The sequence below is a fragment of the Miscanthus floridulus genome, chromosome 17 (assembly GCF_019320115.1).
Source record: "Miscanthus floridulus cultivar M001 chromosome 17, ASM1932011v1, whole genome shotgun sequence".
Lineage (NCBI taxonomy): Eukaryota > Viridiplantae > Streptophyta > Magnoliopsida > Poales > Poaceae > Miscanthus > Miscanthus floridulus.
Window position 1 is genome coordinate 64,040,194 of NC_089596.1, and position 26,333 is coordinate 64,066,526.

General features: G+C 43.1%; 1 protein-coding gene and 1 long non-coding RNA gene across 5 annotated transcripts; one reads left to right on the forward strand and one right to left on the reverse strand.

The window, feature by feature from the left end:
- The first annotated feature begins 3,463 nt into the window (after nucleotides 1-3,463).
- LOC136516883 (uncharacterized) lies at nucleotides 3,464-22,321 on the forward strand. 4 transcript variants are annotated; one of them, XR_010774140.1, is made up of 12 exons: nucleotides 3,464-3,743; nucleotides 3,850-3,898; nucleotides 4,280-4,345; nucleotides 4,428-4,479; nucleotides 17,233-17,489; nucleotides 17,656-17,768; nucleotides 17,929-18,050; nucleotides 18,170-18,317; nucleotides 19,077-19,496; nucleotides 19,598-19,712; nucleotides 20,417-20,472; nucleotides 22,185-22,321. It is a non-coding gene; the product is annotated as an uncharacterized lncRNA (long non-coding RNA). The 4 variants fall into 4 exon arrangements; XR_010774139.1 differs by having other exon boundaries at nucleotides 3,468-3,743; nucleotides 17,233-17,298; nucleotides 17,374-17,489; nucleotides 19,077-19,712; XR_010774138.1 differs by having other exon boundaries at nucleotides 3,466-3,743; nucleotides 19,077-19,712.
- Nucleotides 22,296-26,286, reverse strand: LOC136516882 (uncharacterized protein At5g19025-like). The gene is made up of 2 exons (XM_066510378.1): nucleotides 25,457-26,286; nucleotides 22,296-22,567 (listed from the first exon to the last, which is right to left on the reverse strand). Exons 1-2 carry the CDS (start codon nucleotides 26,227-26,229, stop codon nucleotides 22,528-22,530), a joined length of 813 nt encoding a protein of 270 aa, XP_066366475.1. The 5' UTR covers nucleotides 26,230-26,286; the 3' UTR covers nucleotides 22,296-22,527.
- Nucleotides 26,287-26,333: the final 47 nt, after the last annotated feature.

Consider the following 26,333-nt stretch of genomic DNA (forward strand, 5'->3'; position numbering starts at 1 on the left):
ACTGTTGAAGATGTTCAACAACTTTAGCAATGCTATCCTTTTTCAAGTCCCTACCCTATTTTTGAGGGCCGAAGCACAAAAAACGTACTATAGAGAATCTCTACTCCGACCCTCAAAAGTAGAAGGCCATCAAATTCCACTGTTAAGCCCTTATTTTTTGGGCTTTTGACGACCCTATTTCTATTTTTCATCGGTCGGAAGACTTGTGCCCGTACGGATTCGTCTCCCGCTCTCCCGTCCACGCTGCCCTAGTAATAATTAATGAGTAACCTTAAAAGGCATATTGGCAAAGGATTAATGCCAACTTTCATGCAAAACAGGACATTTTAGAGTGACATGAGTGCAAACTCCCTTGAGCATTGTTGGGACATCATTAAAAGGGAGTGTCAAAATTTTCTAGCAATTTTCAAGTCCGTCGAGTGGCACCATCCAAATGAGTGTCAAAAAATTCAAGCAGTTTTCAAGGCTATTGAGGGACGCCATCCAAATGGTGCTCCCTACCAGGAGCATGTAAGTTAGTACATGCATTGCTCATTTATCTTGAGAGCATACTGATATTTTTGAACTTACATGCTTTGTTGCAGCTGTTAGCACCGACAACATGCCACTCTTGTTAGTACATGCCTTCTATTATTGTTTCAAATGGTGATGCTAAATGATTGAGTCACTTTTAGCACACTCTGTGAAATAAACTAGGACTGAAGTTATTCTCTACAACATACCAGTCACAAACAGACCGTTAGACTGAGGTAGTGAACCAAAGTTTGTCTACTATGTTCAAAACTATTATAAAGAGAAACTTGAAGATGTGGGAAAAGTGGTTGCCGCATGTTTAGTTTGCATACAATTGGGCGGAACACTCTACCACTAAGTCCTTTTCAGATAGTGTATGGATTTAACCCTCGTGCAGTCGTGCTCCTATAACCCTATTGATCATTGTCTTTACCTACTAGTGAGAGAAGACATAATGATGCTAAGGAACGTGCTGATTTTATTCTAAAATTGCTTGAAACAACTATGTAAATATATTTGAAAAGATCAATAAAAAATATAGAGTTGCTGGTAGTAAAGGTAGAAAGGAAGTCAAACTTGAATCACATGATTTAGTATGGTTACACTTCTGAAAAGATAGATTTCCAGAGTTATGAAAGTCTAAGTTGATGCCTAGAACTACTAGTCCATTTAAAAATAATCGTAAAGATAAATGACAATACATATAAACTTGAGTTTTTGCTTTTGAATTATTCCCACCTTTAACATTTCATATTGGAAGCTGTATATGGGAGAAGAAGATGAGCTTGAGTCTATAATGACTCCACTTCAAGGAAGGGATGATAGGTACATCACTAGGAATGGGTGCACATGACACTCCTCATCCGGCTACATAAGAGCCAATTACTAGAGCTCGAGCACAACAACTAAATCTATAGGTAAGGTCATTCCTTAGTAATTTGTTTCATGATTTTGATAATAGATTTATGCCTAATGATGCTATAATTCTTACCAACTTTGGAAATGATATACATGGAGAGAGGCATGAGGCAGAGTAAACCAGCGTGGTCGTCCAAGCCAAGTTGGAGGACCAATCTATAAAGTTCAAGTATAAATTAGACTCTAGGAGTAGTCCGCGCTAAAATTATCGCCCAAGTCGTATACAGACTCTATTTTTCAATGTTCTACATACGCACGAAAAGATAAGGAGGTAAGATTTTCAATGGCACCGATCCATGTCCAAAATCCTCACGAGTCAATAGTAATTAGTGAAAAGTGTGCATATAGAATTTATCAAGTCCTGTGTCACACTCTTTTGATGCGTTGGACTATGTATGTGTTGGACTTCATTAGGGACGTGTCTAGGGGCTCTTGTCCTCCCGTGGCCCTTATATTCAGTAGCTGTCTAGGGACATGTTTTGGCAAACTGACGATGTCCCTTTTGGAATGTCCATCATAGCATGACTCTGACAGATTGATAAAGCAACTGTCCGATCGTCCGTCAGTACACAAAATTGCTAGTTCCAATAATATTTAACACAGATTTATGCAAATATGCATTTTGATGATGTAATGCGCATGATGATCATGCTTATGGTCAAATGCACACTGCATAAGTAATGTTGCAGGTATTCGCTCGAGCTGAAAAACAACCTTGGAAACAAAGTTATATTGGGCTACCCCCAAAAATATTGTGCTACCCATATTTTACTCGATTTAAACGTTCAAATTGCCTTTTTAAAAAAAAAAAAAACAAGAGGCAAAGTACATACCAAAGTAACAATAGTAGGGTAAAAAAACAAAGAAATAATGGTAGTGCAGCAATTGTCCCTAGAGTAACTTATTTATGAGGGGTAAATTGACATTATTGTTAGTACTATAAATAGAGTAAGAATATGACATAATTGTCCTCATAGGCCTTCTCCTACAACTGAAAAGAACAAAGTATGAATATTTTTTTTCCTGTCCGTCTGCCCCGTGCGATACCTCTCCCCCGCGCCTAAGGCTGGATAACGAGCTGGCTCGGCTCAGCTTGGCTCGGCTCGTTCTGGCTCGTAAAGATAACGAGCTAGCTCGGCTTGGCTCGTTATCCTAACGAGCCAAAAAGCCAGCTCGGCTCGGCTCGTTAAAAGCTTGAGCTGGCTCGTTAAGCTCGCGAGCTAGGTATAAAAAATACACAAAATATAATATTTGTATTTATCTAAAGTTTGAGAATAATAATAATATAAAAGAAATACATCTAGACCAGTTACCAGTCAATTTATAAGATCTAGACCTGTTACCAGTCAATTGTAAAGTGCAAGACATGAAGTAATACAAAAACTAATATAAGTTTTGATACTTTTTTTCTGAAAGCTTGGCTCGTTTAGCTCGCGAGTGGCTCGCGAGCTGACTCGAGTTGGTTCGTTATAACTAACGAGCTAAAATCTTGGCTCGGCTTACTCGTTATTCTAACGAGCCGAGTCGAGGCAGCCACTTACCGAGAGGGCTAACGAGCTTCTGAGTTTTTCGTCCATGGTTACCCACGCCGTCGTCCTTTCCTCCCGCGGCCCCAGGTCTCGATCCCCCTGCCCTCGCTCTGCCCTTGCTCGTCGCGCTCGCGTCGTCGCCCTCGCCCGAGTCCCGAGATCCTGAGATCCGCGCGATACCTCGCTCGCTTCGTGCGATTGCCCGGGGTACGCAGTACGCGGACACGCACGCAGGGCCACGAGGGGCACGACACTGGGCGCGGCGGCGCAGATCGCCATTGCCCGGGGTCAGCGGTGAAGGGAGGGCGGCGGCGGGCGGCCACAGATCAGTCCGACTGGTGGTCGCGGGTTGGGTACGCCCTCTCGGGAGCTGCGACTCGCGACTAGGCCGGCGGCAGCGCCTCCCTCTCCGCCCACAGCACCTCCTCTTCCACTCCGGCCAGCACCGCGCCCCTCTCTGCGTCCTCGGCGAGGGCCTCCGCCTCCTTCTACCAGTCGGTGGACGGCTAGGGTTTCGGCCGGCGGCGGCCGCGTCCAGAGCAGGCTCCCCCACCGGCCGCGCCTCCCTCTCCCATCTCCTCTCCGCTGCGACATCGACGACGCCAGGGCCTGGACGCACGGCGGCCGAGTCCCCGCGCTCGTGTTCGTGCGCGACGAGGAGACTCTAGGCCGGCCGGTCGTCGTTGCGGCGGGGGGCCCGAGCCGCCGCAGCCGGTGGTTACTCTCGCCGCGGTTGTGTTGGTCGTAGATTGACCACACGTGCTGCCCGTGCGCTCACCTCAGGTGAGCGTCCCTCCCTTCTCCTCTCCACTCTCTTGCATTTTTTCCTCATCCTCAGGTGAGCCCTTTGTTCAGTTTTGTTATGCATTTTTTTTCCTCATCCCTGCAGGTAGGATGCGGACAGCAGTTCTAGGTTCTGGCTGGGAGGATGTTTCAAGGTAAGTTTTCTTTAGATGATTTGCCCTGTGGTTTCCTTTCCAGTATTTTTTCTGTTATAAACACACTGACATTCTCAGCAACTCTCTTTTTTCTCACAACTTTGTAGATTGATAATGATGCTTCTCAATTTATTGGTCCACTCGTATTAACCTGCTTCTCATTCCATGACATTTGAAGCCAATAACATGGAAGTGCTTATTTTTGTATCTATGCACAAAATTTTGTATAAATTGGTAGAGATTTCTTTTCATCAATCACTCGCCCCCATCATTAATAGTGCTACTGAAGTCTATTGATTCTGGAACAGACAGTGTGATTATGTATATCTTAACATGCCTTAATTATTTGCTTTGAACCATTTTTTTTTCTTTTTTTGACAGTCTACGAAAAAAGGTGATCCACCTCGGAACGGGTACATCTATGCCTTCTCAATTTTTGCAGGAGTGGTATGGATCATTTTTATTTCCTTCAGGTGTATTTGAACTTCCAACCAACAATTATGGTACTTATGACTCTTCTATTTTTCAGTCACGGGGGGTTCTTGCTGAGGCACAGTACTCTCAGAATGTCATGCGTGTGGGTAGGCATCCTTGGAATCACTTGTTCCACTTTCCTGAGATCACTCTTCTACTTAGGTTGGCTTGGGAATCATTCCTGATTTGTAATAACACGTGGTCTGAACATTTGTTGTTATACAGATTGCAACTGTTTTCCACAACTTGTTGCGATTAACTAATGATAGTCGTAGGAAGCTTGCTTTTGGGAGGATTACTGAAAGTGCATTTGCCCCCCACGTGGGTTTTGATGTATTGAAGACATCCAAATTAGGGACTAATGTGATCTAAATGAGATATGTCGCAGCTATTAGTTCCGTGAAAGAATCAAAGAGTTGATAAAGATGAAATGGTATCCCTCAATTCTTGAAGTTACAAAGGCGGACGAACTCAAACGCTCTCCAAAGATTTTAATTTTGATTTTAAGTTTAGGATCCGCCGCACTAAAGAGAGATGCAAAGTGATTTGGTCTGAGGAAGATAGAGTGCTCAAGCATAATAATTAAATAAAAATTGGGACACTCTAGTACTTCACGAGCACATAGAATATTTTTTCTATGCCTGGCGACGTCGGAAGTCCCAACGTATGTCGGAACTCCCGACGGTCGGAAGTCCCGACCTAAGCCGGGAGTACCGGCACCCTTGCTTCTGACTGGCTAGCTGTCTGTGCTCGTCAGGAGTCACGACGATCGTCGGAAGTCCCGGCCGTCGGAAGTCCCGACGTTTGTCGGGAGTTTCGACACTGACTTGACCCAAGCCGGGAGTCCCGACATCAGTGCTGCTGACTGTTTGTTCAACTGTGCACGTCGGAAGTCCCGACGTTTGCCGGGAGTTCCGACACTGACTTTCACCCGCGGACTTCTGACCCGTTGTGAACAGTTAATGTCGAAAGTCCCGAGATCTGCGTCGGGACTCCCGACGTAGATCTGAACGATTGATTTTTACTTGGAGTATAAATACTCCTCTCTTTACTTCTAACCGTTATGGACTCATTTCGCAGTTGACTCACTTCGTGCTGAACAGCTCCCAAGCAACTAAAGCACCCCTCTCATTCCTCCTTTGCTCTAATCTTCGATTCCCTTAGGGTTTGAGTGAAAGGAGAGTGGATTAAGTGAGAGCATCACTTTGGAAAGCTTGAGCACTTAATTTCTTTGTCAAGCCGGTTGATTTTACGTCTATTACTCTTGGGGCTTTGCCCCTAGCTGGCTAGGCGTTGCCCAAGAGCTTCCATCTTGTGGAAGAGCCTTGGGAAGTTTGTATCACCCTTTGATTTCTTAGTGGAAAGCTCAAGTGACCTTTGTGGTCGCTTTGAGAGAGGCAAGGAGGTGGAAAAGACTCCGACCTTAGTGGTCACCTCAACAACGAGGACGTATGAGCTCCTTTGTGGGGTTGTCGAACCTCGGAATAAATCCTTGTGTCCCGCGTGCTTGTTGTTGTTGTGATTGCTTGAGATTACTTGTATGTGTCTGTCTCTTTGTCTCCAAAATCTCCATTTTAGGGTTTGGACTCGATCTACGGTTTGGAGGCATTACGGCGTCAAGGGAGTGACCCAACATCTTCACCAAACCACTAGGAAGTGAGGTTGTAAGATTATTTATCCGCAAAGTTAAATTTGGCACTGCTTTTGTAGTTCACATAGGCGTCGGAACTGCTGACGTTTGCGTCGGAACTTCTGACAACGTCGGGAGTTTCGACCCAAACATCAGGACTTCCGACAGTGGCTGACAGATTTGAACTTAGCATTTGTAGTAAATTTTTAGATACGCCTATTCACCCCCCTATAGGCATTGTTAGATCCTTTCAATTGGTATCAGAGTAAGGTCTTCTCTTTGCTTTTCACCACGTGAGAATATACAATGTCGGAGACTGACAAGATGCAAGCCGTTGCCATCGAAATGGCCAAGAAAATAGCTGAAGAGTTGATGAGTGCTCAAGTCAAGCTCTTTCAAGATGAAATGAAAAAGATGCAAGATGAGATGAGCAAGTTGAAGGAAGAATTGAGCAAGAAGGTTGATGATGCAATAAGTGGCAAGAATGATATTAGTGACAAGAATGAAGCAAACAAAGATGTCGCTAGTGATATTGGAGCCGGTGAGCATGCTCATGGAAAAGGAATATATTCACACATGAGTTTTGACTATGGACAAATCATGAAAGGTTCAACACTACATACTCCGTCCGTCAATATTGGCAAGCCACCTCACTTTGATGGAACAAGATACACTGATTGGTCTTACAAGATGAAGATGCATCTAATAGCCGCAAGACTTTAGGAAGTTGTGGATGTTGGTGTGATGATTCCTACCGATGAAGATAGAGAGATAACTCCGGAAGAAGTGCACAACCTCCATCAAAATGCACAAGCCGTAGCATTGCTTGTGTCAAGCTTAGCTCTGGATGAGTTTAGAAAAGTAAATGGAATGGAAAGTGCAAAGCAAATTTGGGATACTTTGAAAGTATTATTTGAAGGAGATAAAAGTGTGAGAAAAGGAAACATAGAGTTACTTCATGGTGAATTGGAAAGATTTGTATTCTTGCAAAATGAAACAACATAATCCATGTTTGATAGGCTCATGGCATTGGTCAACCGCATAAGAGCTCTTGGTAGCAACGAATGGGATGACAACAAAGTTGCTAGAAAGATGTTGAGAACCTATAGAGCCAAGAACAACATGCTAGCGTCTGTGATCATGGAAAGGCCCGGTTATGATGAGATGACACCTCAAGAAGTTCTTTCAAAGCTCAAGCATCATGAGTGTCTAGATGAAGATGCAATCAATGCTCACAATCAAAATCCTAATACAATGGGATTCAACAAGAGTGCCACCCTTAAAGCAACTCAACAACATGAAGGTCAAGGTTCAAGTCAAGAAAAGAAGAAGAAAGTGAAGGATGATTCCTCAAGTGGAGAAGAAGATTCCGATGCGGAGGTTGCATTTGTGATTAGAAATCTTAGAAAGTTTATGAAGAAGAAAAGCAACCGCAAGACCTATGGTGATGGTAAGAGAAGGTTCAAAAAGAGATTTTGCTATGGATGTGGTCAAGTCGGTCACTTCATAGCCAATTGTCCTAATGAGAAAAAGAAGCACAAGCATGACAAGGATGAAGATAAGAAGAACAAAGGCAAGAAGAGAGGTGAAGCTCATCTTGGGGAAGAATGGGAGTCAAGTGATAGTAACTCAAGTGATGATGAGAAGAAGAAGAAGGGAGCCGCAAACATCGCCATCCACCACTCTTCTTCACTGACCATGATCTTCCCTGACTCAACTTCACCATCAAAGCTCTTCTCCAACCTATCTTCACCACCGAGGCTCTTCTCCAACCTCATCGACAATGACTACTACACCCCAACTTGTCTCATGGCAAAAGGGGAGAAGGTACATACTACACCCGTTTCCTCTAGTGATGAGTATGATAGTTGTGATGATAACATAGAAGAAATTGAAGCAACCATGATAAACAAATTTAGTAAAAAGGCATTCACTAAAAGAAAAATGCTAATGAAGAAATTAGAGAAGAGGGATAGATGATTGGAGTTGCAAGGAGATATAATTACTCAAGAGAGAGAAAAACCTTGCACTTGAAGCATCTATCGCTGAGGAAAAGATGAAGGTTGAGAAGTTAACCGTTGAATTGTCTTTAGCCAATGACTCAATTGGGAAATTGACTAAGGAACATTCCTCAGTTAATGATCAAATAGCTAGCCTTAAGAATGAAAAGAGTATAGCTCAAGAAAGCCTCACAAGCTTGGAAGAAAAATATCAAAATCTTGAGCTAAACTATAGTACTCTTTGGGCTAGCACTTCAACTTCTCCTAAGGCAACCGAAGTCTCTAATATCTCCACTAGTGATGGTTGTAAAAGATGCTATAAAATTGATGTAAATGCATATGCAACTAACCTTGTTGAGTTAGAGAAGAAAAACAAGGAGATTCATAGGTTGGAGATGATTGTGAAGAATGGGTGCAAGTGTCAAGAGCAATCCAACAAGACTATATACAAGTCATCAAGGCACCCATCAATCAAGGAAGGTATTGGCTACAATAGGTATGATGGAAAAGCAAATGGAAGGAACATGATAAATGGTGTGCCTTGTGTGAAGTTCAACAAGGGCGTTGCTCTTGATGAGCTAATATGCAAGGCCAATAACAAGGTCTACATTCCAAAGATCCAACCTACAAATACCAAGACTATCAAGACAAAGCAATCCGATGTCCTCAAGCCACAAGCACCACTTCTACGGTGCTATGCTAGTGACTATATGTGTTGTTGGGGCAAAGATGGCAAGATTGTGGTTAAGTATGTTGGTGCCCAAAAGAGAAGGGAAATTATGAGGAGTGTTTGGGTGCCCAAGTTTTATGTGACTAACCTCCTAGGACCCAAATCTTTTTGGGTACCTAAAACAAAAGCTTAATTTGTTTTTGTAGGAATATTCCTCCGGTGGAATAAGTTGGGTGTTGGATAGTGGATGCACCAACCATATGACCAGAGAGAAGGACATGTTCACATCATTCCAACCAAGTCATGATCAAAGTGGAAATATTGTGTTTGGTGACAATGGAAAAGGTGAAGTACTCGGTTTGGGTAAAATTGCAATATCAAATGATAATTCTATTTCCAATGTCTTACTTGTGAATTCGTTGAGATACAATTTGTTGTCCATTTCACAACTTTGTGAGATGGTTACAATTGTCTCTTTACGGATAAGGGTGTGGAAGTCTATAGAAGGGAGGATTCCTCTATTGCATTTACGGGTCATTTAAAGGGGAAACTCTATCTAGTTGATTTCACATCAAATAGAGTAAATCTCGAGACTTGTTTAATGGCAAAATCTAGCATGGGTTGGTTATGGCATCACCGACTTGCCTATGTTGGAATGAGGAACTTGGCCAAACTTCAAAAAGGCGAACACATCCTTGGACTAACAAATGTTTCTTTTGAGAAAGATAGGATTTGTAGCGCATGCCAAGCGGGAAAACAAGTTGGAGCTAAACATCCCATCAAGAATGTTGTGACAACCGAAAGGCCATTGGAGTTGCTTCACATGGACATATTTGGACTCATCGCTTATATAAGCATTGGTGGTAACAAATATGGTTTTGTAATTGTTGATGATTATTCTCGTTTTACTTGGGTATTCTTTTTTGCGTGAAAAGAGTGAAGTCCAAGGAATCTTCAAGAAGTTTGCTAAAAGAGACCAAAATGAGTTTGATGTCAAAATCAAGAGAGTTAGAAGTGACAACGGGACGGAGTTCAAGAACACCAACATTGAAGAGTTTCTTGATGAAGAAGGAATCAAGCATGAGTTTTCGGTTCCATACACTCCACAACAAAATGGTGTTGTGGAGAGGAAGAACCGAACGCTCATAGAAGCCGTAAGAGCAATGTTGGATGAGTACAAGACTCCAACCAACTATTGGGCGGAAGCGGTCAACACGGCATGCCATGCCATCAACCGCTTAAATCTTCACAAGAAAAGAGAAAAGACCGCCTACGAACTTCTAACCGGTAAAAAGCCTAAGGTGCACTACTTTAGAGTTTTTGGATCCAAGTGTTTCATACTTAACAAGAAATCCAAAAGTTCTAAGTTTGCACTAAAGGTTGATGAAGGTTTCATGCTTGGTTATGGTACTAACGAACATGGATATCGTGTTTTCAATAAAACCATCAGTTTGATTGAAATCGCGGTAGACGTGACTTTTGATAAAACCAATGGCTCTCAAAAAGAGTAAGTCAATGTTGAAAATGTAGGTAATGAGGAAGCCCCACATGAAGCAATAAAGAAGCTTGCTATTAGTGAAGTAAAGCCCGTTGAAGATGAAGATGAAGACCATGTTGTGCATGATGATCTTGATCCAACCATTCATCATGTTTCATCAAATGAACATGGTGAAGCTTCCGCAACAAGAGATAGTCAAGATGGGAGATCAAAAGAAGCATAAGGTCATTCTCTGAAGATGGTGTCAACAATGAGCGAGCTCAACCATAACTCAACAATGAAGAAAGTAGTGAGGTCAACCCTCCACAAGCTCATGATTGTGATCTTCCAATCGGTCATGACCATGATGATGATGATGATGGCCCTATCCAAAGATCAACTCAAGTGCCACATCCTAGAGTGTATCAATCCATTCAATGAGATCATCCCATTGATAACATATTGGGGAGCATTCGACGAGGGGTAACTACATGTTCCCGTTTAGCAAGTTTTTGTGAATATTACTCGTTTGTTTCTCCTTTGGAACTTCGCAGGGTGGAAGAGGCACTTGATGATCTGGATTGGATGATAGCCATGCAAGAGGAGTTGAATAACTTCACTCGGAATGAAGTCTGGTCCTTGGTGAAAAGACCCAAGCAAAATGTGATTGGAACCAAGTGGGTTTTCCGCAACAAGCAAGATAAGCATGGCGTGGTAACAAGGAACAAGGCAAGGTTGGTGGCTCAAGGATTCACTCAAATTGAAGGCTTAGATTTTGGGGAGACCTATGCACCAGTGGCTAGGCTAGAATCAATTTGCATTCTACTTGCCTATGCCACCCATCATGATTTCAAGTTATATCAAATGGACGTGAAGAGTGCATTTCTCAATAGCCCCCTATCCAAGTTGGTGTATGTAGAGCAACTACCGGGCTTTGAAGACCCCAAGTATCCAAACCACGTCTACAAGCTCGATAAGGCGCTCTATGGGCTCAAACAAGCCCCTAGAGCTTGGTATGATTGTTTAAAGGATTTCCTACTCAAACAAGGTTTTAAGATAGGAAAGACCGATGCTACTTTATTTACTCGCAAAGTCAATAATGATATCTTTGTTTGCCAAATATATATCGATGACATAATATTTGGTAGTACTAATGTGGTTTTTTGTGAGGAATTTAGTAGGATTATGACAAATAGGTTCGAGATGTCTATGATGGGAGAGTTGAAGTTCTTTCTTGGATTTCAAATCAAGCAACTCAAGGATGGCATGTTCATAAGTCAAACCAAGTACACCAATGACATGTTGAACAAGTTTAACTTGGACAAGGCCAAGCCCATCAAGACACCCATGCCAACCACTGGACATCTTGATCTTGATCAAGGAGGAAAGGACATCGATCAAAAGGTATATCGCTCCATGATTGGATCACTCCTTTACCTTTGTGCATCTAGGTCCGATATTATGCTTAGCGTGTGCATGTGTGTAAGATTTCAAGCTAATTCGAAAGAATGTCATTTGATGGCCGTTAAGAGAAATTTTTGGTATTTAGTGCACACTCCTAATCTTGGCTTGTGGTATCCTAAGGGCTCCACTTTTGAGTTACTTGGCTATTCCGATTTGGATTATGCTAGTTGCAAAGTAACCCGAAAGAGTACTATTGGGACTTGCCAATTTATTGGTCGGTCCTTGGTGTCTTGGAGCTCTAAAAAGCAAAATTCTGTTGCTTTGTCCACCGCCAAAGCTGAGTATGTGGTGGCCAGCGCTTGTTGTGCCCAACTACTTTGGATGAAGCAAACACTAAAGGACTTTGGATGTGAGTTAACCAAGATTCCACTTTTGTATGACAACGAGAGTGCCATTAAGTTGGCAAACAACCCCGTAAACCACTCTTGAACAAAGCACATAGACATCCGGCATCATTTCTTGAGAGACCACAAAGCCAAAGGAGATATCGCCATTCATCATGTGAGCACCAAAAAACAATTAGCTGATATCTTCACAAAGCCCCTAGATGAGTCAAGATTTTGTGCTTTGAGGAGTGAACTAAATATCATTGATTCTCGTAACGTGGCTTGATTCCTTGCACACACATTTTATTTGATCTAGTTAGGAGAAAAAGGATTAAGAAAACATTGTGTGCCAATTTTAAAATCTATTTTATAATTTTCATGAGTGACTATTGCCCTATGTTGGTTGAATGAAATCTAGTCACTTGTGAAAATGTTAATGCCCATCATATTTTTGCCCCACATAGTAGAGTGAGTGCAGGTTAAGGTGTTTTTCTGTTTCCCTGCGTCGGAAGTCCCGACAGCTAGAAGTCCCGGCTCACGCCGGAACTCACGACCGTCGGAAGTCCCGACGTACGCCGAGAGTTCTGACACAGATCTGACCGCGCCGCGTCGGTTGCTCGACTCCTTTATAACCGGCCCGATCATATTTTTTTTACTACGGTTCTTTTCCTCCCGTCTCCTAGTTCCGCCCCTGCCCTTCCTCACGCCGCCCCTTCGCGCCCTCTTCCCCCACCGCCGCCCTACCTCGTGCTCTGGCCTCCATTCCCTTTTCTTACGCCGTCGGAGACCTTGCCGGTAGTGTCGACCGCCCTGCCCCCCCTCCACCGCCTGTGCCCTCGTTTTCTTCGGATCATGGTGGCCTTGTCGTTGGTGTGGAGGAGATTACATTGGTGGAGGAGATTGCGCACGTGGATTGGTTCATCGATTGCGTTTTCGTTCTTCGTTGTCTTCCCTGTTCTCGTTTCAAGGTACTACCATGGCGTCGAACCCTAACTCTAATGTACCTTGTGTTTTGCCTCTATTTCTTCTTCTCTCTCTACTCCTCTATCTTCCTTGCTTGAATGAGTATTGAGATTTGAAGCCCCATGAATGGGATGATCACCGTGTGCACCAGAAGTCCCAGTGACCATCGGGAGTTCCGACCGTTGGAACTCCCAACGTAAGCCGGAACTCCCGGCTGTTGGAAGTCCCGACTTTGGCTGGGACTACCGACCCTATGGTGACCACTCCATTTCTGTTTCTTCACTTCTCGATGTTCGTTCACCTCTCCTTGTATTGTTTCTTAGTTCCACTTTGTGTTCTTCGCAGTCATGGAAGGTGGTGGCAGTCCCTCGCGTCATAGGGAAAAGCGTTCCAAGAAGACTCAAGATTGTGCCGTTGTTCCCAAGCCGCCTAGCCGCACCAAAAGGCGTCATATTCGCGTGGTGGTGCTAGTGGTTCTCGTGCTGCCCGTGGCCATGGCGTCCAGGGGTCATCGGCTACCGTTCCGCCTCCTGCTCCAGCCTTTGTTGGGGATATGTCGATCGTAGATGAAGCAGAGGAAGCTCTTGATCATGCCGGACGCACCATTGCTACTCCACCGATTCGCACACCGACTCGCGGTCCAGTGGGTGTGTCTCAGCTGGTTCCATTCACCGGTGTGTCACCGATCATGCAGGAGCCCACCATGGCTCCCAATCCTACTGGTGGCTGGACTCCTCCTCTTCCAGTTGATTATTGTCACCGGGTTAAGGACATCAGGTACCATCAGAACAGGAACCTTTATGCTGAGGACGAGAAGGACCTACGACTTGAGTATCGTTTCTTGCATCCCTTTCATTATGACTTTTATGATTCCATTCTTTATCGGAAGTTCTTGAAGAAGAAGGAGCCACCGGTCCTGCAGATGAAGTGCATTGATGCATACTCTCTTGGCAATTACAAGGAACCCGAGTTGGAGCAGATGGTTCGGGATATCAACTCAATGGGGCTGTCTTACCCGTTAGAGTTTAGAAAGCATTGGAACAACGAGCTAATCTGTCAGTTTTATACTTCTTATCATCATGAGAGAGACCTCACTGGTGCTGTTGACATTATTCATTGGACAACTAAAGGCAAGCATTATAAAGTGGACTTCATCACTTTCTCTTGCCTTCTTGGTTTGAGTCACAGTGACCGCATTGCTACTGAGTTGGCTGAGTATGAGGATCTCGATATGGAGGAGTATCAGCACATGTATCTTGATGGACACAGGGATGATGGACAGATAGTGTTTCTAAAGCCCTACTATTATGTTCTGAACAACATCTTGCAACATATCTTGTATCCGAAGGTTGGTGACTCCACCTACTTTTGTGATAATTCACAGAAGGTGCTTCAGCGCTTTGGCGATGAATTTCAGAAGTTTTCCATCAGCCGCTATATTTGGAACAAGATACATGATGCTACTGAGGATCCGGTAAAGCATCTTCCCTATGCACCATACATTATGCATGTCATTGAGCAAGTATCTAGCATCCGTTTTCCCTATGACACTCAGCAAAAGCTCCTCAAGATATCCAACAAAACCTCCATCCTTACTGCAAGAGAATTAAAGGAAAAAGCTGAGGCAGCCACAGCGAGAGGTAAAGGTGTCTCGGGTTCTCGTTCTCGCCGTGGTGCTTCCACTGCTGCTGCTCGCTCTTCTAGTGCTGGGCCCCTCTCCTCGTCCTCCTCTGGCAAGAAGCCCAACAAGTTCAAGTTCCTCATGACATACATGTTTGGACATTGTTGTGCTAGTGCTCAACGTGAGCACGATATACAAGAGAGGCTCTATCGGTTGGAACAGCAAGCAGGCATTGTATCTTCTCCTCCACCACCTTTTGTGCCTCCTCGTGATCCGTTGGCTTTATATGATGAGGCTTGTGCGGCATACGAAGATGATGCGACTTCTCGCCCGCATGGCAAAGGGAAGGCGACTGAGGACGATGAGGAATACATCAGAGAGGATGATGATGAAGACGACGGCGGTGGTGACGACGATGACCAAGATGAGGATAATGACTCCGACGATGAGTAGTTGCTTATTCACGTGGCCTACCCCTTTTGGCACTTGTTGACAAAGGGGGAGTGTTAGGCTTTGATTTCCCTTGTAATAAGTTAGTTGGTCTTATGGTTTTGGAACTTTAAAACCTTTAGCGTGTATGAACTATGTCGTGTGGTGGCAACCGTGTGATGGACAACTATCTATTTATATGTGTGTGATGGATGATTGTAGGATAAGTAATGTTTTAATCTATCTTATTTGCTTGTGCTTATCTCTACTTGTCATGATGAATGCTTTTTGTATGGCCATGTGTTCCTTCAAGTTTCTTCTTTGAAATCTTGGCCATCATTTTTTACTTGTTGTGTGAAATAACATGTCATATTGCATCTCTTTTCACCGATACTTATTTGTTCACACACACTTGTTGCACCCCACAGATTGCAAAATTTAGGGGGGAGCTTTTGTCTTGGTGTATGCAAAGCATGTATACATGATTCCAATTGAAATTCAAATTCATGCATACATCAAGGGGGAGCTCTCCATAAATTTTAGGGTTCAAAAGCTTTAAATTCTTTCATTCTTATAAAAGCCTAAGTTGGTTGTCATCAATTACTAAAAAGGGGGAGATTAAAAGTGCATTTGCCCCCTATGTGGGTTTTGGTGTATTGATGACATCCAAATTAGGGACTAATGTTATCAAAATGAGATATATCGCAGCTATTAGTCCCGTGAAAGAATCAAAGAGTTGATAAAGATAAAATGGTATCCCTCAATTCTTGAAGTTACAAAGGCGAACGAACTCAAACGCTCTCCAAAGGTTTTAATTTTGATTTTGAGTTTAGAATCCACCGCACTATAAAGAGGGATGCAAAGTGATTTGGTCTGAGGAAGATAGAGTGCTCAAGCATAATAATTAAATAAAAATTGGGACACTCTAGCACTTCACGAGCACATAGAATATTTTTTCTATGCCTGGCGACGTCGGAAGTCCCGACGTATGTCGGAACTCCCGATGGTCAGAAGTCCCGACCTAAGCCGAGAGTCCCGGCACCCTTGCTTCTGACTGGCTGGCTGGCTATCTGTGCTCGTCGGGAGTCCCGACAATCGTCGGAAGTCCCGGCCGTCGGAAGTCCCAACGTTTGTCGGGAGTTCCGACACTGACTTGACCCAAGCCGGGAGTCCCTGCATCAGTGCTGCTGACTGTTTGTTCAACTGTGCACGTCGGAAGTCCCGACGATTGCCGGGAGTTCCAACACTGACTTTCACCCGCAGACTTCTGACCCGTTGTAAACAGTGTTTCCTGTTAATGTCGAAAGTCCCGAGATCTGCGTTGGGACTCCCGACGTAGATCTGAACGGTTGATTTTTACTTAGAGTATAAATACTTCTCTCTTCACTTCTAACCGTTACGGACTCATTTCACAGTTGACTCACTTCGTGCTGAACAGCTCCCAAGCAACTAAAGCACCCCTCTCCTTCCTCCTTTGCTCTAATCTTCGATTCCCTTAGGGTTTGAGTGAAAGAAGAGTGGATTAAGTGAGAGCATCACTTTGGAAAGCTTGATCACTTGATTTCTTTGTCAAGCCGGTTGATTTTTGCGTCTATTACTCTTAGGGCTTTGCCCCTAGCCGGCTAGGCGTTGCCTAAGAGCTTCCATCTTGTGGAAGAGTCTTGGAAAGTTTGTATCACCCTTCGATTTCTTAGTGGAAAGCTCAAGTGACCTTTATGGTCGCTTTGAGAGAGGCAAGGAGGTGGAAAAGACTCCGACCTTAGTGGTCACCTCAACAACGAGGACGTAGGAGCTCCTTTGTGGGGTTGTCGAACCTCGGGATAAATCCTTGTGTCCCGCGTGCTTGTTGTTGTTGTAATTGCTTGAGATTACTTGTATGTGTTTGTCTCTTTGTCTCCAAAATCTCCATTTTAGGGTTTGGACTCGATCTACGGTTTGGAGGCATTACGGCGTCAAGGGAGTGACCCAACATCTTCACCAAACCACTAGGAAGTGAGGTTGTAAGATTATTTATCCGCAAAGTTAAATTTGGCACTGCTTTTGTAGTTCACGTAGGCGTCGGAACTGCTGACGTTTGCGTCGGAACTTCTGACAATGTCGGGAGTTCCGACCCAAACGTCGGGAGTTCCTACCCAAACGTCGGGACTTCCGACAGTGGCTGACAGATTTGAACTTAGCATTTGCAGTAAATTTTTAGATACGCCTATTCACCCCCGCTCTAGGCATTGTTAGATCCTTTCAATTACCAATTTGATTACAACTAATGTGGAGTCCCTTCAGGTATACTTTTGTGTTGGACTTGCTCATTGTTACAAAGGATGGAAGGACTGAAGGAAGAAGTGACATGTGTGGATACCATGCATGCTGGCCATTCATGTCCATCTTTTTTGCACCCTTCTAATTTAGTTTGTACATTTGCAGCAAGTGTTCCTTGTCCTTGTCATAATCAGGGAGGTGTGCTTCACATCAAGGCCATAGATCACCACAACATGCTGACGTGCTGAACTGAACTTCAGGAATAGCTAAATAACTCCTAGGTGAGATGCTCCCCCGCTCTAGCACCTGTTTATCTTTCTTTTGATATAAATATGACAAATTTTATCCATCTAGATTAACAAGAGATACAAATATGATAAATTTTATCCATCTAGATTATGGAGGTAGCTTGGTCAGAATTTCTAATCTGAATATCTACATTTGCAGGTTTGCTCTAATGGTTGTTGACAGTGCCACAGCTCTGTACAGAACTGATTTCTCAGGAAGAGGAGAGCTATCAGCTAGGCAAATGCATATGGCTTCAGAAGTTAGCAGATGAGGTTGGTATAAAATTGTTATTATTTTTTTTGTCTTCAAGAACACCAAGTCTTCTCTTTATGGTTTTTGTCTTAGCTTTCAGTCAAATGAAAATGCTGTTGCCACTGGATATCCCTTCATGATTTTTTGCTTTTCTTAATTTGATTTGATTGATCATGGCAGTTTGGAGTTGCTGTGGTTATCACCAATCAAGTAGTAGCACAAGTGGATGGCTCTACTATGTTTGCCGGACCACAGATCAAGCCCATTGGTGGTAACATCATGGCTCATGCTTCCACAACAAGGTACTGTGCATTATACCAGTTATCATGAACTAACTGGTTATCTCCAAGACCCAGGTTCTGTTCTGTTCCTATCCATATCATTTATTAAAATGTCGATACTGCCTCCAACTCTCCATCAGGCTCGCTCTTCGCAAGGGAAGAGGGGAGGAGCGGATTTGTAAAGTAATAAGCTCTCCCTGCCTGACTGAAGCTGAAGCGAGGTTTCAGATAGCTTCTGAAGGTGTTGCAGATGTCAAGGATTGAGGCCGTCTTATCTCTGCATACAGTGTACAGTGGCTTCGTCTCCAGTGCTTGTCTTAACTCAGCCACTAGCATTCAAAGTATCCTTTCTTCCGTGTTTACTTTACTGCACGCTAGCAAATTTGGTAGCCTGGTGTTTGCTGTCTGTTTCATATTCTCTTGATTAAGTAAAGCCCTCACTTGTAAATTGCAATGTCTGTGAGTACAAGTATAGCTGTATTGTTCTGTTCCGCACAGTACTTATTGTGTTGTTAGTTTGGAGGTGCACAAATATAGGAATTGCAAATCCGCTTGTGTAGTGTATCAGTATTACAGTATGATTTATATTACTCTACTTCCTGACAGTTCTCTTGATTCTAGAGTCTTTCTCGTGCAGTTTATTTGAATAAGATAGTTCTCCTATTGTAAATGCAAATCAACCATGGTACAAGTCTTGAATTTCGAGTCAGCTTTGTGATGCACTTGAATATATGTGTTTCTGTCTTTGGACATAAGTGCGTAGAAACCAGCACTGCACCGCTGGAAAGATGACATAGGCTACCATCTCCTCTTGTGATTAGTACAGTTACTGTTAGTATCGTCATTAATGCCCTTGTTGGGTTTCAACTCTGACCTGCCCCAACTTTCTGGGGACTAAATGGCTTTGTTTTTGTTGTCTTTATTGTTTTTACTGCCAATGCTTGGTTTCCATTTCTCTATAAAGATGTATTTCATTGTCTTTGAGGCTGTCCCCTTTGTGAAATGGAAAATGATAACATGAATTTCTAAATTTCATTGTCTTTTCAGGCTGTTCCCTTTGTGAAATGGAAAATGATAACATGAATTCCTAATACATCGCTCTACCTGCTGACCGCATCTTCGCCCGTGGGGGAGGACACGACCGCTGCCACCCACCCTGCACGGCCTCACGCTGGAGGAGCTCGCGACGGCGGTGTGTCCATGGAGGACGAGGAGCCCGTAGACTCGCCGGCCTCCGCCATCGTGGACTGAGCATTCCACCTGCAGCCTGCCCTGCCTTCCTCCTTTGGATCTGCATCGGAGGGGAAGTTGCAGTCCCACTTCCACCTCGATGCACGGGACTCGACGCAGGGGTTAGCGCCGCTATGGCCTCAACGCATGACGGACGATGGCTGGCACCATCGCTGCCTGGAGTCCGAGATTTGGAACGGCCCACATTGATCCAACAGTTGCGACTCTCGACTCTAGGTATGATTCGATTTGACCGTCTCTTCCCCATTCTCATTGGTTTTTGGTTTTGATCCGTGTTGATTGCGGTTTTGATGGTGATTTGTTTGTGTTGTTCCGAGAACCATTTGTTGCCGAGCTTCATGGACACGTCGGCTAGAAGTGGCAGCGACAATGATCAGAATGGCAAAAAATAGGACAAGAGCATTCAGCGCTGGCCAAGAAAGGCATGTTCAAGTACGTGGACCACCTCCTCCACGAATCCACCCGAGCCTTGCGTTACTTTAGCAAATCTGACAACACCACATGCCTAGGTCAGTGCTTGCATCTTCCGATCCATCTATAGCAGCCAACCAGTATGGGAGTTAACTTGCCCTTCTAAATCAAGAAGGCCTTTTCATATGTCACATCTTTTTGGATGAATTGCTTGATATGCTTTGCCCTGCTACAGGTTGCTAGGCTTTCCTTGCAATAGATAAAAGAGCTATTCTCTGCACATAATTAGTGGATGAATCCTACCTATATATATTAAATGAGAACTTTGCAGATGCATGGATGAATTCTCTCTATTTTCAGTAGTGGTCATGTGTTTTTGAAAAGGCATTAGAAAAGCAAGATGCATATGAACAATTTACAGTGGTGGTCACTGAGAAGTCGAATATCACAATGCTTTCCTGCTTTCCTCGCATGCTCATGCCAATATGTCATGCCTTAGTAGAGCTTCTAAAGTGTGTCAAACTGTATGCTCTTATCTACTTGTTAAAGTTATGTAGATAAAAAAATTCTTAGAAAATGGTGTCCTCAAATTGCAGTTGTTGTTTTAGCAAGGTCGGTTTCTTTTACTATATGGTCAAAAAATGATGAAAAAAAGTTGTGTTAATTGTGATGTGTATTTTTTGGTGTGCCCACAATACAGTGTGAATCAATTTTCTACTCTGCAGGAGGCAAAACATTGCATGGTATGGGATCCTCGTTGTCTTCCTAATGCTTTGTAAAGGTAGACTTCCTAATGCTTTGTTATCTTTTTTAAATAACAGATTGTTGAAAAGCCTCTAAGCTATTACCACAGAGAGTGTTTTCATGTGCTATGTGACTCCAAGTATTATTAATGTGTAGCTGTCTCTTTTTTTTCAGATAAGCAGTGAACAATAGACAATTGAGACCCTGTTTCATTTATAATCAGTTTTTGGATGCCATATGGGTGGTTGGGGTGGTATCCAAAATATTTTTTAACTGCTCCATGGAAATTAAACAAAATCAATGATTTCACTTCTTCATTTTACTACGGAATAAATTTATCTTTCCAAAACAGTGATTTTATTTGGTATAAAGAGAGAAATCAGTGCTAACTGATATGCTGATTTTTTTTGGCTTATCTAAAAAGAGTCAGAGTATTCAACTCAAAATAAGATAGATCTTAAACGACATAGAACCATGTGATCCTCTAATATATAAAAAGAGATGTGTGCCAGTTGTATCATTTATACTATTGCAGGTATCTTAGGACCACTCAGTGGTGTTCTTCGATCCATGCTTATGATTTTTTTGGTTAAAAATACGACTTTTTGTGCTTGTAGCAATGCACAGGCCAATACATATATTACAGTAACTCTATTTCGCAGATTGGAGGAGAAGAAAAGTGAAGGGGAGCAATTTGATCAAAAAACAAAAGTGAAAAGTTGTAGATTGAAGGAGAACAATAATTGGTTGATCATTTTCTAACATAGATCATCATACAATGCTTCAGTCCCTGGATAGAAAAGGCATATAGGTAACTCTGTTTCATCTTACAATTGATGCAAAAGTTAAAGCTCAATTGCCAGTGACCTATGAATCATGACCCATACACCGGATTATATGCTTTTATAACATAACTGTTGTATTTGTGTATGCTCACTATCCCAACGCTCCAAATTGTTTCTTCGTCTTACTAGTGTTTTTACATAGCCAATTGTACGTAGCGCTATCTATATCCATAGCAAGATCTAATATCAGGATCTTAACAGTGTTAATTGTTGAGAAGAACATGAACAAGGGAAAGAAACTGTTAAATGATAATATTCCCAATGAATATCATCTATAAAGAGGTTCTAGCTCTATAGACAAGATAATATTGCCTGTTAATTCTTTTTTTATGATAATCAAAAGTACCTTTATTAAACAGTACTGTTATTTATCGTACGCTCGGTGTGTTTTTAGTACAAAATTTTTGCTGTCCCGTAGCAACGCACGGGCACGCTATCTAGTAAAGTAAGAATTTCATAACAGTTTTAAAAATTAAGCTACTGTTGAACTATTGTTGAGGGCTTGAGGCCTTTATGGCCCGTTTGTTCTCTTCTTGGTTCATGGCTTATGGAAGATATGTTTGGTTTGTTTCGCCTATGCTGATATGTGATATATAATGAAGGCCGACTCTTTTGCTCAAAAAAAAAAAAAGCTGGCTCATGGTTCAAAGGTAGAATGGTAAAATGTCATCTTTGATGTAAGAAAGCTGAATATCAGAATAGTTTTCAAAATGAAGCTACTGTTCAATTATATTGTTCAGGCCTCTAAGGCCCTTATGTTCTCCTCTTGGTTTATATAAGCTGGCTTATGGTCAAAGGTAGAATGGTAAAATGTTAGATGTAAAAATAAGCTGTTCAGATGTACGGAATAAGCTTATTTCATCTTGTTTTAGCATGGAGTGATATTTTGCCATTTTGCCCTTAGGTTATGCAGAGGAGAGAAACCAACGGGCAACCACGAGCGAGGAGCGACAGAATGCCTGAGCACATGGGTTCCTGCATCCATTCCACTGTTAAAAAAAAGGCAAAAGGGAACTGTATCGAAACATGAGCACGTCGCCAATGTTTATGCTTTATTATTGTCCTTTATTAACAGTTCTTTATTTTCGTATCAGTATAACTGTTGGGGTTCGCCGAACCCCCTTCTAACAATACAATCATGGCACAACCCACTTGTAAATTGTAATTGGTGTATCTTTTGCTGGAAGGATTATTCAACATGGCAGTCTAAAGCAACAGTGTTGCAACTGGCGACATCAGCCTTGTGTTCACCTCACCCCTCGGTCATGGAACGAACCTTGCGTGCCCCTGCAACAACAATAATAATTCACAAGCAAGAAACAAACAAATGATTAGTAGTTTCGCAAAATGAAAAAAGAGCATTACATTACATGAATATTTGTAACATGTATGTCAAGATTGACAACACATGTATGTCAAGATTGACAACACAGGCCAGGGTGAGAAGTGATTTACATCGACGAATGAACTCTCAAAAAATTACTGAAAAAGTACAACATTACTTTGGGAATCAATTTCCCAAATAAGGACTGGCCAATTTTGAGAAAGAAAAGAAAGGCCCTGCGAAATTTCCTTCTTTCCTGTATAACTTTAGCATCTGAGAAACAAGATAAAATACAGACACAACACTTTATCTGGCAGCACAAAGGAGAAGTGCATAACAAGCAACTTCCGGAAACATAGTTACACATAGAAGGGGTGATTTCAAGACTCAGAAAACACGACCACACAAGAGCTCCATAACCTAACAGTCCTAGCTAAACACTTCTATAGTTTTAAGTGAACTAGGTTGCCAGTATCGGTCAACATAGAAGAATGCAATCGTCTGACTCTGACGCAAGAGTTGCGACCACAATGGAATATCAGGCATGACTATATCAGGAAACAAGACACATAAACTCTATTCTATTTTACATGTTCTATTGAAATGGTCTTCAAAATTCTTTTGTTTACCATTACGCAAAAATGGTAGATATATCATGAAACATAAGCAGTTAAGCACATTAAATGAAAAATATACTAATATTATTTCTAAATGATATATCTACACACTTAGATGTATGTTAGTAGCCAAAAGTTTAACAGATACTTTTACATGTAAACTTTGGCAAAATGCCAATTTGGAAAAGGTTATTCAAAAGATCATTCCATGTCCAAATAATAGTAAACCACCAGAGAGTAGAAAGTATTATGCAGTACCCCTTGTACTTTAGTCATCCAAAAATAAATCATAGGTAAACAGTTTATCTCTTTATTAGCCCAAACACCAATAGCTAGACATTTCAAGGCAATGAAAAGAAATTAAGAAGCATTCTAGGCCAAGACAACTTAAATGCGAATGAAACACAGACAATCTCAACAAAATTCCAACAAGCAGTACAATCATCCAGAGAATTATATACAAAATCATTCACCACCTGTATAAATAACAGAAAAATAGCACAACTTTTACCCATACCCTCGCAGGAATTGTGCAGGAATTCCACAGAAATCAGTTCATTTTCACATGAAAAACACAGGAAACAGGAAAATTTTCCTCCATTCCAAAGGGGCCATAAAAACACAACTTAAACAGTTAAAGGTGCAACTAAAGCATCCATGTTTCCCTATTGGTATCTACAGGATTTTATAGTCTTATGGTTTGCTCAACAACAGTAAGAACATGCTAAAATTGTGCAACAATGAACAAAATGTAAGAGATTGCTGAGCTCAGGTCTAGCAAAGCTTTCTTGTGCTTGTCAGGTAAGTGATTGGTTCACAGGAATAGTTCAGTCATGCCAAATCAAATTTCCGAGTTACTGATATCAAAGAGGCCTTGCAGACACAAACTATGAACGTCCAATAATTGAACCTGATGAGATGACAAAGTGTTCATGTCAAATCTTCAAACCCAGCAATTCAATGGTATCCATATCACACTGTAATGGCATCTCTTGGTACTCATTTCAGAAATTTCTAGACCCAGAAATGAAGATAATGGCATAATTCACAACCGTATAGCACAATTCCATGCTACTCTCACGGCCCATAAATTTTCTTGTGTACAATACAAAAAAAAAAAGCTCACTTCCAGGTAACTCACACCACCTCAAACATACTGTATTCCTGCCTATAACTTCTTCATATCCGTAATCAAAATATAAAATCAGCAGGCTGCAGAAGTTCTACATGTCACAAGCCCCACAAATGAGCTTATTTTCTAGTGAGCTCGAGCTTCTCAAACACAAGTAAAGAACCAACTGAAATGCCTTCAATACTGTACTGACCCCTAGCCTTATGTTTCATATCAGCTAATAAACATAAAAGATAATCACATTAGACATCACCAAAGGTCATTTGTTATAAGAATGGCAACCCTTTAAACATAAAAAATATATCCGCATGGAACAAATAATACATAGTACATTTTACAATTAAAAAGGCCACTCCATGAAGAAAAAAACACCTACCAAAAGATCAGGTGACTCACAACATCATTGACATTGCCCACCTACTTAGAAAGGTAGTGAGATTTCTATGGCATGTTTCTGTCAAATAGCCTTAGTCGCTTTTGGCATTCATTTGGTTCATTGCCTAACTTCTGGTAACAGCCCATTCACATCTGAAGACTAATTCATTTTCTTGCAAATCCATGACCAACAAGATGTTACAACATATAAGCTATGGTACAAACAACTGAGAAAACCACAAAATGAACAGAAGTCCACAACATGAACAGAAGTCCACTGAATTCAGAAAATGAAGCTGAGTGGAATAAAAAATCAATAACCATCATGAGGCAATCAAACAAGGTACAATACAAGCATGCTTCCTAGGTGACTCAGAATTAGAGACAGGACACACGGCACAGTTACCTATTTGCTTACAGAAATGAATTAACAGACCATGATGTATAGCAATGGGACCATGCTTTATTGTTTGCACATCCAGAATAACAGGGCATAATATCTCAAAATGCAGAGATGAAGCAACGAGATTGATCTCACATTAACAAACATAACTGACAGGACTGCACTGGACTAGGGAATGCCATGGGTAACTCACGTGTCAGAGAACAGTGAAATTCAATTCATCCCATGGAAATAGTGCGACTAAGTTTAGCTGGTGGACTGAAGTAATAATCATGAAGAATTTGCAAATAAATAAATAAATGAAATATAGTCAACCATCACTCACTTCTTGTTGCGCCGTTTGCTCTTGGGGGCGCCCCATCCTTCGAGCTTAGCAACAGGGCAGCCACAGCGGTTGCGGAAGAGCAGCACGACTCGGCCGTTGGGCGGCGCCATCCGGCGGAGCTCGGCGCGAAGGCACTCGTAGTCCGGGTTGTTCCCGCCCTGGCCGCCCTTCCACGGCAGCGCCTCGATCTCGCGCCACATGGCCGCGTCGGCGCCGCCGACGGTGCTCCCGGCGCCGGCGCGCACGTCCTCCTCGGTCTGCAGCTGGACGTCGAACTCCAGCGCCTTCCGCAGGCCACGGCAGCGCGGGTTGCGGCAGCGGCGCCGCGGGAGCCGGCGGCAGGAGAGGAACGCGGCGGCGGCGAGCACGGCGGTCGCGGCCAGGTAGGGCAGCGCGGCGGCGGTGTAGGCGAGCGCGGCGACGGCGGGCGGCGTGGCGAGCAGCGGGGAGAGCGAGCGCGCGACGTGCGAGAGCGAGGAGGCGAGCAGGAAGGCGAGCGAGAAGAGCACGAGCAGCAGGATGAGGAGATCGAGCGTGGCCGACGACGGGGCGTGCCTGCACGTCGTGCACGCCGGCGGCGAGACGGAGACGTTGTTGTGGCCGCCGCCGTGGTTGTGATGGTGGTGGTGGTGGGTCCCGCCTCCGCCGGCTGAGGAGCGGGAGGAGGACGCGGGTCGCATCGCCGCGGCGCCCGCGGCTGCTGCGATGGGGGCGGGGGCGGGGGCGGGGGCGGCGGCAGAGCGGTGGTGAGGGGAGAGGAATGGCCGGAGCATGACGCGGCCGGCGTGCCGTGGGATTAATCGGCGGATTTGGGTGAAATAAATTGGGATCGGATTCGTTGCGTGCCTTGTTTATTGTAGTTTTCTGCCTTGCGGTG

Excerpts from the sequence above, each read along its gene's own strand:
- LOC136516882 (XM_066510378.1), bottom strand. The coding sequence starts at position 26,229 with ATGCTCCGGCCATTCCTCTCCCCTCACCACCGCTCTGCCGCCGCCCCC. Across the intron at positions 22,568-25,456 it reads AGCAAACGGCGCAACAAGAA|GGGCACGCAAGGTTCGTTCC; the intron begins GTGAGTGATGGT and ends TTGTTGTTGCAG.